This window comes from Acanthaster planci, linkage group LG03 (genome assembly GCF_054643075.1).
Source record: "Acanthaster planci isolate LZ-2023a linkage group LG03, COTS_SCS, whole genome shotgun sequence".
NCBI classification, from domain to species: Eukaryota; Metazoa; Echinodermata; class Asteroidea; order Valvatida; family Acanthasteridae; genus Acanthaster; species Acanthaster planci.
In genome coordinates, this window is record NC_141779.1 from 22,555,956 (window position 1) to 22,570,646 (window position 14,691).

Sequence of the window (14,691 nt, forward strand, 5' to 3'; positions counted from 1 at the left end):
ACGTCTTAGTAACTTGATCAGTAGTGCGCAAATCCTTGCCATTCTGGCATGGCAAACCATGACGTCACTGGTACCCCTGTATTCAAGACGAAGCCGTAAATTATGAGCTTCTAAGGCTTGCTTGTCAGAAAGCTAATTAGAAGTGTGGTACCAGTGACGCCAAAGGAAATCAGTTGAGATTTTTTTCGGGAGAAATTGCGGAATTTTGAAAAAGAAGATGGACGTTGAAACACGAGAGGTCCACACTCAGCACTGGTGTCACTATTCCAGCACCTGCTTATGAAATTGAAATACAGTGACATTTTTGGAAAACAGCATTTCTATATAAGCGAGATAAAAGTTGTTCGACATAAACTACCAAGTCAATCGCGAGCCGTTTCGAAGGAACAAAAATCTTCAACTTAGACCTCAGATTTAATTATTCTGCAGCAGCTGGAGATTAGAAAGTTTGATTGATGAGACACTTGACAGATGTCAGTGGGCTTACAAAATATCAGTTCACAAAAAAGCCTTGCCATCGCACTGTGAATCCGGCGGTCCTCGCTTTGAATAAGCAGTCCGTGCAAATTACGGACACCTGTCGCCACTCTGTTTCAGACACTTGGGCATTTTGCTAGAACGGAACCTTCAGCCATGTTGTAGATTTCGATTTTTTGCCGAGGCTTTACGAAAAGGTAGCGTTTGAGGAAAGACTCCTTGTGATTTGACTCGTAGAAACCGTTGGATGATTTTAAAAACAGCAAAAGGGTTAGGATGAAAACAGCAATATAAACGAAAATGCGATTTTGAAATGTCTCGACAATGTCTCCTAAATTTGTCATTTTTGACCCTTCAAAGTTCACTGCGACGTGATGTTTAATTACTTTTAAAATACATGCGTCGCTATATTACTCTGTAGCCTCTGTCACAGTGGCCTGGCAGATGTTCGTGCTGTTTGGTGTCCCACTGTTTGACATCTTGAAATGAACACCACCTCAATAGAAAACCAAAGTTCACTTGATTTCAGTAACCCTTTAAAAATATGCGCCCCTGTCCCCCTCCTGCCCCAACATTTCCCAGTCACGCCACTGTCTGTAGCCCAAATATTGGATTCCTCTTTGTCTTTGAAAGTTGATTTTTTTGAGGACAAGTTGAGGTGTGACAATGTCTCAGCTTCAACGCAGAAGTTCAAATTTCATTATGCTGCGCATTATGTTGCGCATTGCACTAGCAGACATACTCAAGGACCCTTGTCACGTGAACAATATGTTACTGCGTGTTACCAGAAGAAATGCTTCAAGGAGTTAATGTTTTTCATCAGGGTAAATATTCATGACGTGTCGGTTGAAGTAAGTTAGGGAATTGGTTGAACAATGTAATTCATAAAAAGTCATTGGAACCTTGAAACCCAAGTGGCCATTCTGCAGCTGACTTTATTCTTAAGTCAGCCATTTGGAATCCAAAGTTAGGTTAAGTTTTTTTAATACAATGACCTCAATTAAGAAGGTTTACTACAAATTGATTTTATTTACGGCGATGAATAATTTAGATTTGTGCTTTATTATATCTAAATTTTAAAATTTAAACATTAAAAAAGAAGTGGGGTCTGGAACCCCAAATGGTTTGGCACCCCCCCCATTGACAGATAACATTGAATAAGATAGATCCGAAGGATAAATTAAAAAAATCAAAACATGATACATGTCACTTGTAACCGCCGTTTGCGAATCAGGCATTAACTCTACCTATCCACACCCCTTGAGTGTGCGGCCTTGCTTTTTTGGAAGGTCTAAAGCGAAGATACGATCCTCAGATGCCGTTGCTACTATACCAAGTACCTTGTGGTGTGCATAGCAAGAGCTACCGCCTCAGTTAGGTGAAGTTACTCATTAGCCTCTGCACGGTTCCACGGGACTGCCGTCTCACAGGTTATAAATTGACACATCATCATTTACACATCAGTATATATGGCGCCTCCCATGATAAATTCTTGACCCAACACATGGTTCGCGCTTTTGGAAAACACAGTTGTTACTGGGTCGCTGTCGAAGGATACTTTCAGTAGAGGCTGCATTTTAAGTATCACTTAGAAATTTATCGTGTTTAACGTTTTCGAAAACAGGTGCAACGAAGAATCTGTTTAAGTTCTGTACATATGAAACTGACATAAAAAACACTGTCTTACCCCTTACATTGCAAACTCTAACGGTTTACTTCTGAATCTTGTAACATATTATTATATAATATTTGGGAACGAGTTGGTTTGATAGTGTGCTAAGTACACCGATAAAGATTTCCCCTTTCCTGTGATTTGTTTTATCTCCCTTGTTATAGCATTGATAAATACGAGTTTAAATTGGAACTCATGCCGCTTCATTATTCTATTGCTATCATTAACAAAAATATAAAAGCACGCTTCAATTATGAACAAGCAATGCGATCATTTTAGGTTGCTTGATAAGAAAGTCTATTTGCTATGTTTAATAGATTTTTTTTTTATTAATGCCGTTGAGGCCGCTTCAAACCTCAGGCGAATGCAAAAGCGAAGAATATTGGACGACACGAAAAATTTCGCCTGAGTTGAAATGTGTTCAAGTTTTGAATATGTATGTATATTTGATCCGACGTCACAAATTCGCGGTTCGTGTCAGCTTTCGTGTGAGGTATGAACCGGCACTTAATTCCTTTTCAAGTAACCTGTTAATTAAAAGAAATACATAATGCATTGAAAACTCGTTTTATACGTGCGGGTTAGACATTTTTACTTCCTCTTCACCTGTGGTTCACGGAGTACATATCAGCCAATATCTTGGTATGAAATCTATGTTTTATCCAGATAACTACTTTATTTCTTCATTATCACCCGTTTACGCCCGTAACATTCAACAAACAGACTTACTCTGCCTTATAAAATAGCGGCAATTTTAATCCTTTATGGTTGGCAGTCACGTTGTTTTTGTTATTGCTGACAATCATGGAATGAGCCCAAGCGTAATATTTCTATGCTTCAATTCTTTAACTCTCAAAAGTGACGGCATTTCTCTTTTTTTTCTCACTTTAAAAAAAACCTTTTAATTCGGTGTATTAAAATAAACTTACAGAACGAGCCAAGTCCATATATGCATTGCTGAAGGCTCACTACCTTAGAAGCTGACTTCGTAAAATAGTAGAATGCTGGGTCCAAAGAAGGATAAGTCGACCCATAAGCTGTAATGGAATGCAGGCTATCTGAAATAAAACAATTGATCTAAAGATGAAACTGGTATTCAATGAGACACTTGTGGTTTGGCAGTAAACGCCTATCTCACCCATGAGAGTTAGTCAAAATAATTCGGTAACGGTGCAGACAAAGGTGATTTTGTCATAATTTCTTTAATTTTTTTTTTACAAATTTCTACACCAAATTAATTTTCAAAATATTGTGCATATCTGTTGCAAGTTCGTATTGAAGATAAGATTTTTTCGTGATTTGGTGGATGAGTAACAGTCATTTACTGAGATTAGTTTAATTTTCTCTTCACGTTTCCCTCATTCTTGGCTAATGGTTGAAATCGCTTTGGCGGGAGCGAATCATTCATAATGAGAACTTAAACCATTATGACCTGTTTGTGGTTTAATGAAGCTATCAAAAATACGGTTTCGGAATGAAAACAAAAGGACATCTGATATTTTGTAGGTCGCGATAGGCCATCCCATTTTTTCATTGTGAAGGCTTTAAAGATTTTAGAAGGCAAGTCCTTGGACAGGGGCTTTGCCATTACAATTCCGTGGAGTAAGAGGTTCCTATTTCAATTGTATACACGAAGTAGACCCATAGGCTTTTATCCCTTGTCGAGTTCAAAGATGTTCTGCGTTACTTACTGCATACAGTCTGCATTTTGAAGGCTGAGATCAAAGGAGTTCAGTGTGAGACGCAGTGTGCTCCCTTGAGATTGAAGTTAACGTTGGAGGCCATTTTCCCCCAGATCTGAAGCATGGTGTGGTGAATTGTTTCAGACAATATGCTATCATTAGCCAGTGAAAAGGGAACTAGGAATTAAAGAAACAAATGTCGGAATACCGTTATAGTTGACATTTTTGCCAATCAAAATTGAACTTTAGAAGACATATCCAGCTGGTGTTTATGGATTATATACCTTAACTCCATTTTTAATTTAATAATGAGAGTTTGAACAAAATTATGCAAAGCGAAGGTCATCGATACTTTACACCAATGTCCTCGATGAAAACTCGCAGATTCTACAGAGCCCTTTGTGGCAGTTTGAATTTTGCAAACTATAAGTCCCGCATCGAGTGGGCATGTTGTTAAAGAGTAGTATTCCTTGGACTTGAGTATGAAAGATGCCCACACCAGACCAGGTAGTGAAGACGTCTGAACTTCCTCATAAACGGCATGCCAACACAACATTCCACCCTGTCTGAAAAACAGGAGGAGCAGTCAATGAAAATAACTATAAATATCCAGCAAAAATGGGTTTGCATTGTTCCAGAAAAATGTGTGTTTTTCACAAGATTTTTGAACTACACGTGAACAAAGAAATAAGAACACTAACATGCAGTGTTGAATCAAGTGCTTTAAAAAACACACTTCAAAAACTGACAAAGGCTAACTTAATTTTCAACTTTTATTTTTAACCAAATGTTTTGCAGTCACCAAGTTATGATGATTCTATTGCTGCATAATACTTCTTACTTAATTCACTCCAAGCGCAATTGATGTACGGATTTGTATAACTTCAAAATAAATAAGTAGTTCTTAACCCCTCCTTTTCGTGTTGGCCATATTCCCTGGAGTCACGTCATCTTTGATCTCTCTCAGTTCTTAGACCCTGGACATTGACTGATCGTGTTTCGGCAGCCGTCGCGGTAAGAACCGGGTTTCCGCCTTCTTCAGAAAAAACCCCCTGTTTGATCTCCACATTCAAACAATTCCGTGGAGAAGAGGCAAGAAAGAGCAGATATTTTCTCCGGGGGGTTGAAGTGTTTAATTCATGGCGGTGCAGTCTAGCCCATGCCGTGCCGCCTTAGCAGCCAACGCGTTTCCTTGGTTGGTCTCTGGGGGGTTTCAGTCCTGCGATGTAGGTAGCCGGTATCGACGAAAATCGAAGCTGGGAAATCGTGCCCGGGCAAGCTGACTGTTTTCTACGAAGCTTCTTTATTAACGACTTTCAACTTGTTTGTGATGGTCCCATTTCCCTCAGATATTAACCTGACTGGTGTTTTGAATTTGTCTCGTTAATTGGGTTAAGCGGCGAAATAAACGACACAGAGCAAAACTAGTGAAAACAAAAGTCAGTTAACGTGTCCCGAACACTTGGACGTACATCTATACGATGTGATATCGATAGGAGTCGGGGAAAAAGATTTCTGACAAAGGTTACAGACCATAGTTTCTCGGCAAAAGAATTGGACTCGCAAGCATAAGAAATGCACGTGCACTTCGGTGACATTACGTCATTGTCGGTCTGGATCAAAGCGAAATAGAAACTGGGTTGACGTAACATATGAAGTAGTACCTCTTGTCTCGGAGTAAACATAATTTGTCGTGAGGGAACCGTACGCTCGGTCGGATTTCATGACAGATAACCTCCACGTGATGAAGTTAAACAAAATGAACCCGTGTTCGTTTGTGTCAAGTCTTCCTTAATCATCAGATGTAATAACTTCTTGGTTACAAAGTTGTCGTGGCTTGACCTCTTCCCTGGAAACCATTCACACCACGAGTCGGTCTTTGTAATTAAGAAACCGAGATGCTAATTCACGAAGTATCGCTATACTGACCATCGTGTTGAGTAGTCATTTCCTCTAATTTATAGCAGAATTTCATGCATGTGTACAGAACGCAGACGGAGAAAGATGAGAGGAAGAACATTTTGATATTGACTAGCGCCTGTTTTCTTGTAATTATAATGGCAGAGAACGCCTTGATTTTTCTCTACGAAATGTAAATAAAATGTTTGGGAATTTTAAAATCGACGACTCTTATTTCGACACAAGTAACAGTAGTCTTAAATCTAGCATTCGTGAGTCAACGTTACAATTTCTTTGTGGCTAGATTCTTGATTTTATATCTTTGTTAATGTACCTATGGACCCAGATTTCCAATCATGTGGCCAACGGTCCTCACTTTCAACAAAAAGGAAGAATGATGTCACTGAACAGTTTTTTAAATTAAAAATGTATAAAGTTGTCGATTCTTCTTTCGGGCGATTTATTATACAACGGAATTTGCTCACATGTCGCAACGCTCAGGTTATTTCTTGTCTTGAGGGCAATAACGGCTGTTTTCATCAAGACCGAATATTACCCTCGAGTCTTGAAATTTTCACATATTCAAGTGCTGTCAGAGCCTAGACATAAAATGCGCCTAGCTCCTGTTACTTAATAAGATCTCGCATTTCAGATGCGATAGTTGGGATCTTAAGACTCGACAAAGTTTTTTCCGTATTTCGAAATGCAGTTTAGAGGAAAATATGAGCGATTGACAGTTTCTAATTTTGTCCTGGAGACACTCAAGATTTTTATTTCTCCACCTTTTTGCTTTTTGTATCAGCAGGCATGCGTCATCCTGTCGCCAAAATATCATTGAATGTATTCTTTGATCTGATTTTCAAAGAAGACATTCGAAGGTATACATGTAATGTGATGTCCATGCAGATTCGGAGAGGGCGCTCTTCTCACTGAAACGAACCCCTCCCTTCCTATTTAATACGGGCCGAGCCTCACTACCGTAGGAGGTAAATTATGAACGTGAGAGAGGAAAATAAAATGAACATAACTGATGGAAGTTTTATTTTGCGTCGGGAAAAACTAATATTTTTCCTGTTATTGTCCCCAAGTCTTTGACAAAAATATTGCATGCGATTGACTTACGATGATAGAAGGAAATAACTCAGTTCACATGTCCCCAGGCACTCATTATGTTCACCTAAAGCGTTGAAAATACCGTCACATGTCACTGGCAATGTTAGCCTAGGAAAATGTGACCAGCGTATTACATGGTGAAAGGACAAACCGTTTGGTTTCCCCTCTGTTAATATCTTGAAAGTTTGAATTATTTGTCAAGTGAAATGCTACGCCCCAAAAGCCTCTGTTCATTGTGAGTCCCCAGTCCTATCCGCTACCGATTTAATACCTCATTTGGCAGGTAGGTGTATCTCTTGAAACACTAGACGTGATATTGCATGGTGGCCTGGTTTCATTTCCTTAAAACCAGGTGAAAAAACCCTTAGAAGTGTCGGTGGTTTGATGCACCATCCATTCAATAACCATTGGGAACTGAAAAAGGCGCGAGCGCACGGTAACACGTGTAAGTAATCGATTCGATTACCTGTCACGCACAAGTACATCCGTTTATTACTTGTAAACCGAAACCGACGAATCGATATTTAACAGGTCTTTCCCTGAATACGAAAGCTAATGTAATCACACCTTGTCGTGTCAGTGACTTGTATAGTTTCTACATTTTCTTTGGCATTTAGTTGGCGGAGAATGCTTTCGATCAATAGAACAAAATAACAAAAGGGGTCAGAGATGCCACAGGGTGAAGGAAATTAGACTCATGGAGCCCCAAAATGTCAATAGAATTTTATACACCTGTTGCTTTTTAAAAAATAAAAAGTGGAGTCTCCGGTTAGAATATGTATTAGAAGTTATCGATCGATAACATTTATCGAGTTTTTAATATTTCATCCCCTTGCAGTTTTGCCATTCGATCAGACGACACTGCGTAAAAGGAGTCTAGTCCTTTCCATGGCTGCCGTGAGTTATTGTTGCAGGAAGGATAACTTCAAGGGTTCTGGTATCACTAAGCCTGACAGAAACCAGCTTAGCGGCAAGTGATTGAATTCTGCTCTTTGCTTACGATTTACACTTAAGTCTCGAGAGAAAATGGCACCACCAGAGAGTTCGCTACCGGTAAGCACCACACCTTATACAAGCGACATTTGGGACGTAAACGCTTCAGAGGACGGGAATGTATCATATGAACTGGTCTGGAATTCAACCTCTGCCCCCTCGGTGTGGTATCCCAAAAGAAACGAAGAACTTGCCACTGTAGAGATTCTGTTGTCCGCTTCCATCTTCTTCCTGGCTCTCCTTGGTAACTCCATCGTCATTGCCGTCCTGTGGCGCCGTCGGAAGAGTCTTTCCAGAATGCACTTTTTCATTATCCACCTCTGCATTGCCGACTTAATGGTGGCGTTTTTCTACACACTGCCGCAAATGATCTGGGATATCACCTACAAGTTTTACGGTCCCGACTTCATGTGCAGGATTGTCAAGTTCTTCCAGCTCTTTCCAGTCTACCTATCGACTTACATCCTGGTCATGACGGCCATTGATAGGTACTTGGCCATATGTCACCCGCTGATGGGACTGCGAGGCAACCATACCCTGCGCATGCGCTTGATGGTCCTGACGGCGTGGATCATATCTGCCGTGTGTAGCATGCCTCAGTTCTGGTTCTTCAGGCTGGAAAATCGGACCAAGGGTCCTGGCGTGGCGTGGATGGACTGCCGCGGAAATTTCCCAAGTCAAAGCTTGGTGGTGGCATATATCACTTTCTTTAGCATGGCGGTGTACGTCATACCGAGCTTGCTTCTGACCGTCATGTACGGGCTGATATGCTTGACCGTGTGGATGAACATGGACAGGCAGTACAAGTACCTTGGCAAGAAGCAGACTGCAGCACTGCCGCAGAAGGACAACAATAACTGGGAAGAGGACGAGTCAGATAAACTCAACCCAGAGCACATGGAGCTGCAGCAAAAGAGCGCCACCAAGAGGGAGGGCCCGTCCGACCAAAAGCCGCAGATGCTGTATAGGCGTCACGGGGCGGCGGGAAAGGTGTCACGTGCCAAGGTCAAGACTGTCAAGATGACATTAACAATTGTGACAATGTATGTGACGCTGTGGGCACCATTCTTCATCGCACAGCTGTTGTCTGTCTGGGCCAAGATTAACTATGAAGGCAAGTAAATCAATGTACTTTTATGCCGTGTATGGTATAGGTATCATGTGAAATCAGTTTAAGTTTTGAGGTAATTTTTGGTATCCCAGAATAAAAACCAGTTTTTTCAAATATTTTTGACGAAAGCTATGGACCACCACCACTAGGAATACCTGAATTCCTTTGATGTTGAAACCAATTGTAGGTTTATTATGGGGGTTTTGGAGCCAGAGATGGAGCCCAAGATGAAGATCTCATCAAATGTCTGTGTGTTTTTATTAGACGTATAGCACAATAAAGTTATGATCGCAAGAAAATAGCAGTAAATATTGCCGTAAAAGTGTTTTTATCACTTGTTTGCGTTCACAGCTGTCTTCTTCACCATTTCATTACTGCTGGTGAGCCTGACAAGTTGCATCAATCCGTGGATCTACTTTGCGTTCTCTAGTAACGCATTGCGAGACATCCAGCAGGCATTCGGCTGCCTGAACCTGTTCCGGCCTAAAAACGGCATGTCCTCAGACCGGACCCACCACGACGATAACTCCAGTCGCTACGTGTCGACCACCGGCACAGCAGCTGCCTCCATGTAGGCACCTTGGAAAGTCTGGTCCTCAGACTAAACAAATACGACTATTTTGAGTGATCTTTATTTCTGGTAGCCGCCACATTGAAGCGTCTGAAACGTTTCTGAATAATGCCCGAAACTCGCCAAAATTTTCCAAACCTATATTTGGCATGTTTCAATCACTTCTCTTAAACTGTTGATTTTCCAATACACACCACAATTAGGAAAACAAAGGCACAATTTTTATTACGCTGACTGTTAAAAAAAAACACCGACATGAGCGTGGTTCTTCTAAATTTCGAAGGGAAATATCTGTCAAACCTTATTTAGTAGACGATAGCTATTTGCTGTCAATATCATTGATACGGCTGGGTACCAGCTCAGCCCAATGACAGCGGCAGTTGCCCAAGTTGGTGTTGGCAAGACACTTTGTGTCAGAGATGTACCTGTGTTGATGCATAGATGCGGGTTTTTGTAAAGGAGTAGGTGTGATCGGGAGCCACATTATGTCTCCGGTACCCTAACTCATCGAGCATTTTCCTTGAGACAGAGAAGGCCGTCATTCTGACCTAAGTCAATAGATTCCATGGAAAAGCCTCGTGAAATAGTAGGTTTTAAGATCTGGCAGTTCCCAGTTTTGTAGTCCTTAAACAGAATGGTTTTGAGGGCGGAGACCCGACTGATAACCGAAGAAAAGTGAGGTGTAAATGGTATGTTTCCCCGGCTGTACTAACGTCCTGCTTCTCTTCGGCTTTTGCCTCTTTATCTTTTATCTGTGTAGAGGTGTAATGAAATCATTTCCTGTAGCACAATTTTCTGTTAATATCATATTCATAGCATTAAAGATCAGGCCTGTTTTCTTTGAGTAGCAGTTGAGCTTGATACCGAAACTTGAGATACAATTGATCTCTTCTTGGTTTCGGTATCAAACTCAACTGTTACTCAAAGAAAAACAGGCTCGAAGGTGATAGAGATTCATTCAAACAAGTTTTCAGATCTGCTGCTACCAAAATAATTCAAGTTTGGCACAACGCCAAACGAAGGTACTTATTGTGATGATAAGCAGTCAGGGGTCCTACATTTTGTGACAGATGAAAGATGTGCTAATTTGTTAGAGAGGAAAATATTAATAGGAGAAGTGAAGTAATGTGATCGTTATTGTGATTTTTGCATTACAGTGTAATTAAAAAAGTCGTGGATGTTATGAGTGTTTAAACAGCAGGGCTTTCGCGAATTGTATTGGCTTAATAACTTTATTGCTGTTTAGTTTTACGACGTAGACATTTAGAAAGCATAGGACTAGAATGTCATACATTGTAGGCCTAAGTTGCAAAACTGTAAATTTCTTTTTTCAGTGTTAAAAGATGTAAGTTCTGTTTCTTGATAAGTTGTGCACATGGGATGCGTCCGTCCCTGATTAATTAACGTTCATATTCCTCGCCATGCAGATTATCGAAAGCGCGAAAAACGCTCTCGGTGTTTGAACACCTTTTACACCGAACACCTTCGTTCGTGTCACGAGGGGCTGAATTAAAATGCAGGAAATACGAACCCGACGCGAGGGCGCCAACTGAAGAAAGCTCCCGAAAGCTGAAATCTCTCAAGGCGCAGTGATTGGACCCACGCTTTGCATCACGAGCGGGTTCTGGAAAGCGAAAAACGAGAGATTACAGAACGGAGGGAAAGAATGGCAGTTAATGTGATATAAGGAAATAAGGACATGTAGAAAGACACACTGCATAAAAACAAAGAAAGATAACACAGAACGGGAATATGACATGACACCGACTCACATCATTAATTTATGTTACTCAGCGATGGCCAACGAAAGGAAACACACACGAATATAAGAACAGCATATTTCAAGCTAGTCCGATTACGGATTCTCTTTCCATTGATTGTTGAGGTTCTCTCACAACAGAAAAAGCAACAAGACACAACACATATCCCAAGTTCATAATAGTGTTTACTCTTTAGCAGTACGACACATAATTATATATAAACATGTACATAACATTTTTGTAGAAACACCCATACACAGTGCGATACATTACAGCGTTTGCGAAGTGATCACTTACTTTTGTAAAATTATTATACGCACTGGAAAAAAAATACGGTTAAGTTTTGCATTGACAAACTTTGCCAAGAGTAGCTTTGGTATGTCGTTGCCAGATCATATTCCTTGGCAAATTATGTAAACGGAGTTGATGTTATTATGATCATCAAGCAAAAGTTGCTGAAAAGCGATTTAAAAAAAAATGTGTTAGTGTATTCTCCTAGTGTATAGTATCGGTGAATTTTTGTCTTTTGTACTGTAACCGTCAACGGCAAAATATATTAACAATGTCACTATATTAATGCACTGTTTATTAGCCTATTTTAGGCTCCATTTTCGAGTATGAACACCATCACTAATTATTACGTAAATATATGTGAATATCTAAAGATATACCTCGCTGGTAACTTTTTCAAATCGACACTCCTGCCTATTTGCGAGCGATTGAAAGTTGTAATGTGTCTTGTGATATCGTTGACATCTGACTGCCACTTTTGTGGCATACTATCCCCTTGACAGTCATATTCTGTCCTGTGATTTCATTGACATCTGACTGCCATGCACTTTTGCTTCAGGATGAAACTGAACTTCCGATTCCAGTCTGATCCCTCAACGAAAAATCCAGGGTGCACCCTTTTAGCACACTGCTTAGGGTTTTGTAATGGAAATATTAAACAGAAGTCAACATTTCCTTAATTTGAAACAAAAAACAGTATATATACAAACAATAGTTCCCATTTACTTTAAAAGATCGTCAAACTGCCCCAAAATGACCAGGCCATCATCAAATCTGAAATGTTTAAACTACAGTGGCACTGTCCACCCCATGAGTATTTATTGTGCTGCCATTTCATAATGTTTTCTTTATTTAGGATGTGTGTGTTAATGAGCAGTTCCCCCAATTAGGGACAAAGTGGATGATTAAGATTTGTCGGTTGAATATATCATCAAATGATTGGTAAAATGTGTACAGTGTATGGCTGTATTAGCGAAAACAAATTATAAATGTGTTCCTGCATTGATCACAACTCTCAAGACAATGATAAAAATTCAAACACTATCAAAAGGAACTGTCCATAAATATAGAAGAAATGTATATGTTAATCGGAAAATAGGCCTACAGTGTATGCAAACAACTTTTCATAATTGTTCCAAACCGAATTTGAATGTGCTTTCCATAGAAACAGTGTTGGAGCATTTCGGCGACGACAGTGGTACTTTGCAAGGGAGCAAAAACAATGAATTCTCAACTGTTATGGCAAAAGTTGTAAATATGTAAACTGATTGGGTTCTGAGACACATATAGCCTTTGTTTTACACAATTCACATGTCTTTCGAGACATCAATTGCTGTCCATGTGCCGCGTCTTTTTACAAATGAAATTGCATGTCTACGAAAGGAATGTCGCTTACTGTTGTTGCAATTGAGGAAGCAGATTTAGGGGTAGGGGCAATGATTATGAAATTTTATACTCTCCCGACTTGGAGATTTCTCGCCACAAAGACGTACAAAGTGGAGATTGTTCCCTCTCCCCACTTCCAAGCAGGTGTAGCCACAGTTTATGTAAATTCACCTTAAATGAGTTTCATATAGTAATATTTGTAACTACCAGGATAGTTAGTTGCGTTTTAACACAAATGTATTTCATGAGAAAATAATTATTGTTAAAATTTATTTAATCATCCTGGCGTTAAAATCGAGTCAATATTCAACGCAAGATTATATTATTCTTATTATGAATGTTATAATTAATCACAATTGTGTACGTAACATTTTTGGTAGCTACATCGTATTTGAAGACAGTCTGCAGCACTCAGTGGTTTCTTTGCTACGTATGCATGTTTTTGCGTGCGTGACCACGTCTTGCATGTCTTGATTGAGTTAAGAATTCGACAGATTTCGCTGCTGCTAAGAACGATGCCGTCAAAATCGTCGACTTCTATAATAGCTGAAGAGTGTATCTTTCCTAAAATGCTAGATTTAATCCCATTCATTGTCAAAAATGTGGTAAAATGACATGATAATTGCTGTCCCACAACATAAGAAATTTGCATCCGAAAACGCGGCAAAATTTCCTATTTTTCAATGTTGCCACCGTTTTAATCGGCACTCTACAGAAAGCTTAGTTTATGGCCTACTCAAAAATATACTTTTTTATCCACAAATTCTCTAGCTGACTCAGGGCGCACCCTTTATGAAGTGCTGACAAATTTTATCAGAACGATTCTGCCGCCAGGCACATGGATTTCCTGGGAACTGATTGGTTGATAAATTTCGTCACATATGCATGCAGAACCTCACATAGCAGTAAGGGACAGATTTCACATTATTTGATTCAGAAAATTGTGCTTTTTTCTACTCACCACGCCATCTTGAGTCCCACCTGAATACTTTTTAAACGTGTAGTTCATAAAGAACATCCGTCTAACTCTCACCTTTTCACGCGCAAATCTCGCCTCTCAAACCGCACAAGTGGGTCAGCAAAGAATTTCGGCAATTTGACCACATTATAGCGGCCGCTGCAGACTATTTGCACAAAGTGTCGAGTTAAAATACGGATGAGCCGACGTATTGAAAACGTTGAAAACAAATAGCCCAACAAGAAACCAAGGCTGACTCAAGATTTTGCAATTTGTATTTTCATAACAGGAAAATACCATTTTGACCATATTAATGTGCTACGTGTATGTGGTAAGATGTATGTATACAACTGTAGAGAGAGATGAATGAATGTGTATCACTGTAATTACAGAACAAATATTATACATTGTATGTACAAAAGTAGATTAAAACCTGTAGACGAGTGTAACAGGTTCGTTTTTGTCACATTGAATTTGTATTTAAAGGTTCTGTTATCCTAAGACAAATTCTGTAGTGAGGGCAGCAGACCTGACAAATATCCAATGATTGGAACCGTGCTTTGCGGTTGTAGTTTGAACAGTAAGGACTGTAGTTTTCCATCTGTATCTCTCAATAGTTTAGTCGATTTAAATGGACTTGAAAAATTCTTTGACATAAAAGCAATTAGTTTTACATGAAGTATATTTGGAAAAGTTTTCATATCCAAACATTATAATTCTCTTATGGTTAAAGCAAAAGCTATACTATCTTGATATTTCGGTATTCGGTGTAAACTGG

General features: G+C 39.7%; 1 protein-coding gene across 15 annotated transcripts in view; it reads left to right on the forward strand.

Moving 5' to 3' along the window:
* Positions 1 to 14,366, forward strand: part of LOC110991061 (oxytocin receptor A-like) — a 47,357-nt gene extending 32,991 nt beyond the window's left edge. For 13 of the 15 annotated variants that reach the window (XM_087134203.1, XM_087134207.1, XM_022256169.2 and 10 more), the window contains 2 exons: positions 7,682 to 8,950; positions 9,299 to 14,366. In XM_087134203.1, the coding sequence (XP_086990329.1) occupies positions 7,870 to 8,950; positions 9,299 to 9,522 (1,305 nt within the window). In that variant the 5' untranslated portion in view covers positions 7,682 to 7,869 and the 3' untranslated portion in view covers positions 9,523 to 14,366. Of the gene's footprint in view, positions 1 to 6,535; positions 6,717 to 7,681; positions 8,951 to 9,298 lie in introns of all 15 variants that reach the window. The other 2 variants (XM_087134201.1, XM_087134206.1) reach the window with 1 other exon arrangement.
* Positions 14,367 to 14,691: the final 325 nt, after the last annotated feature.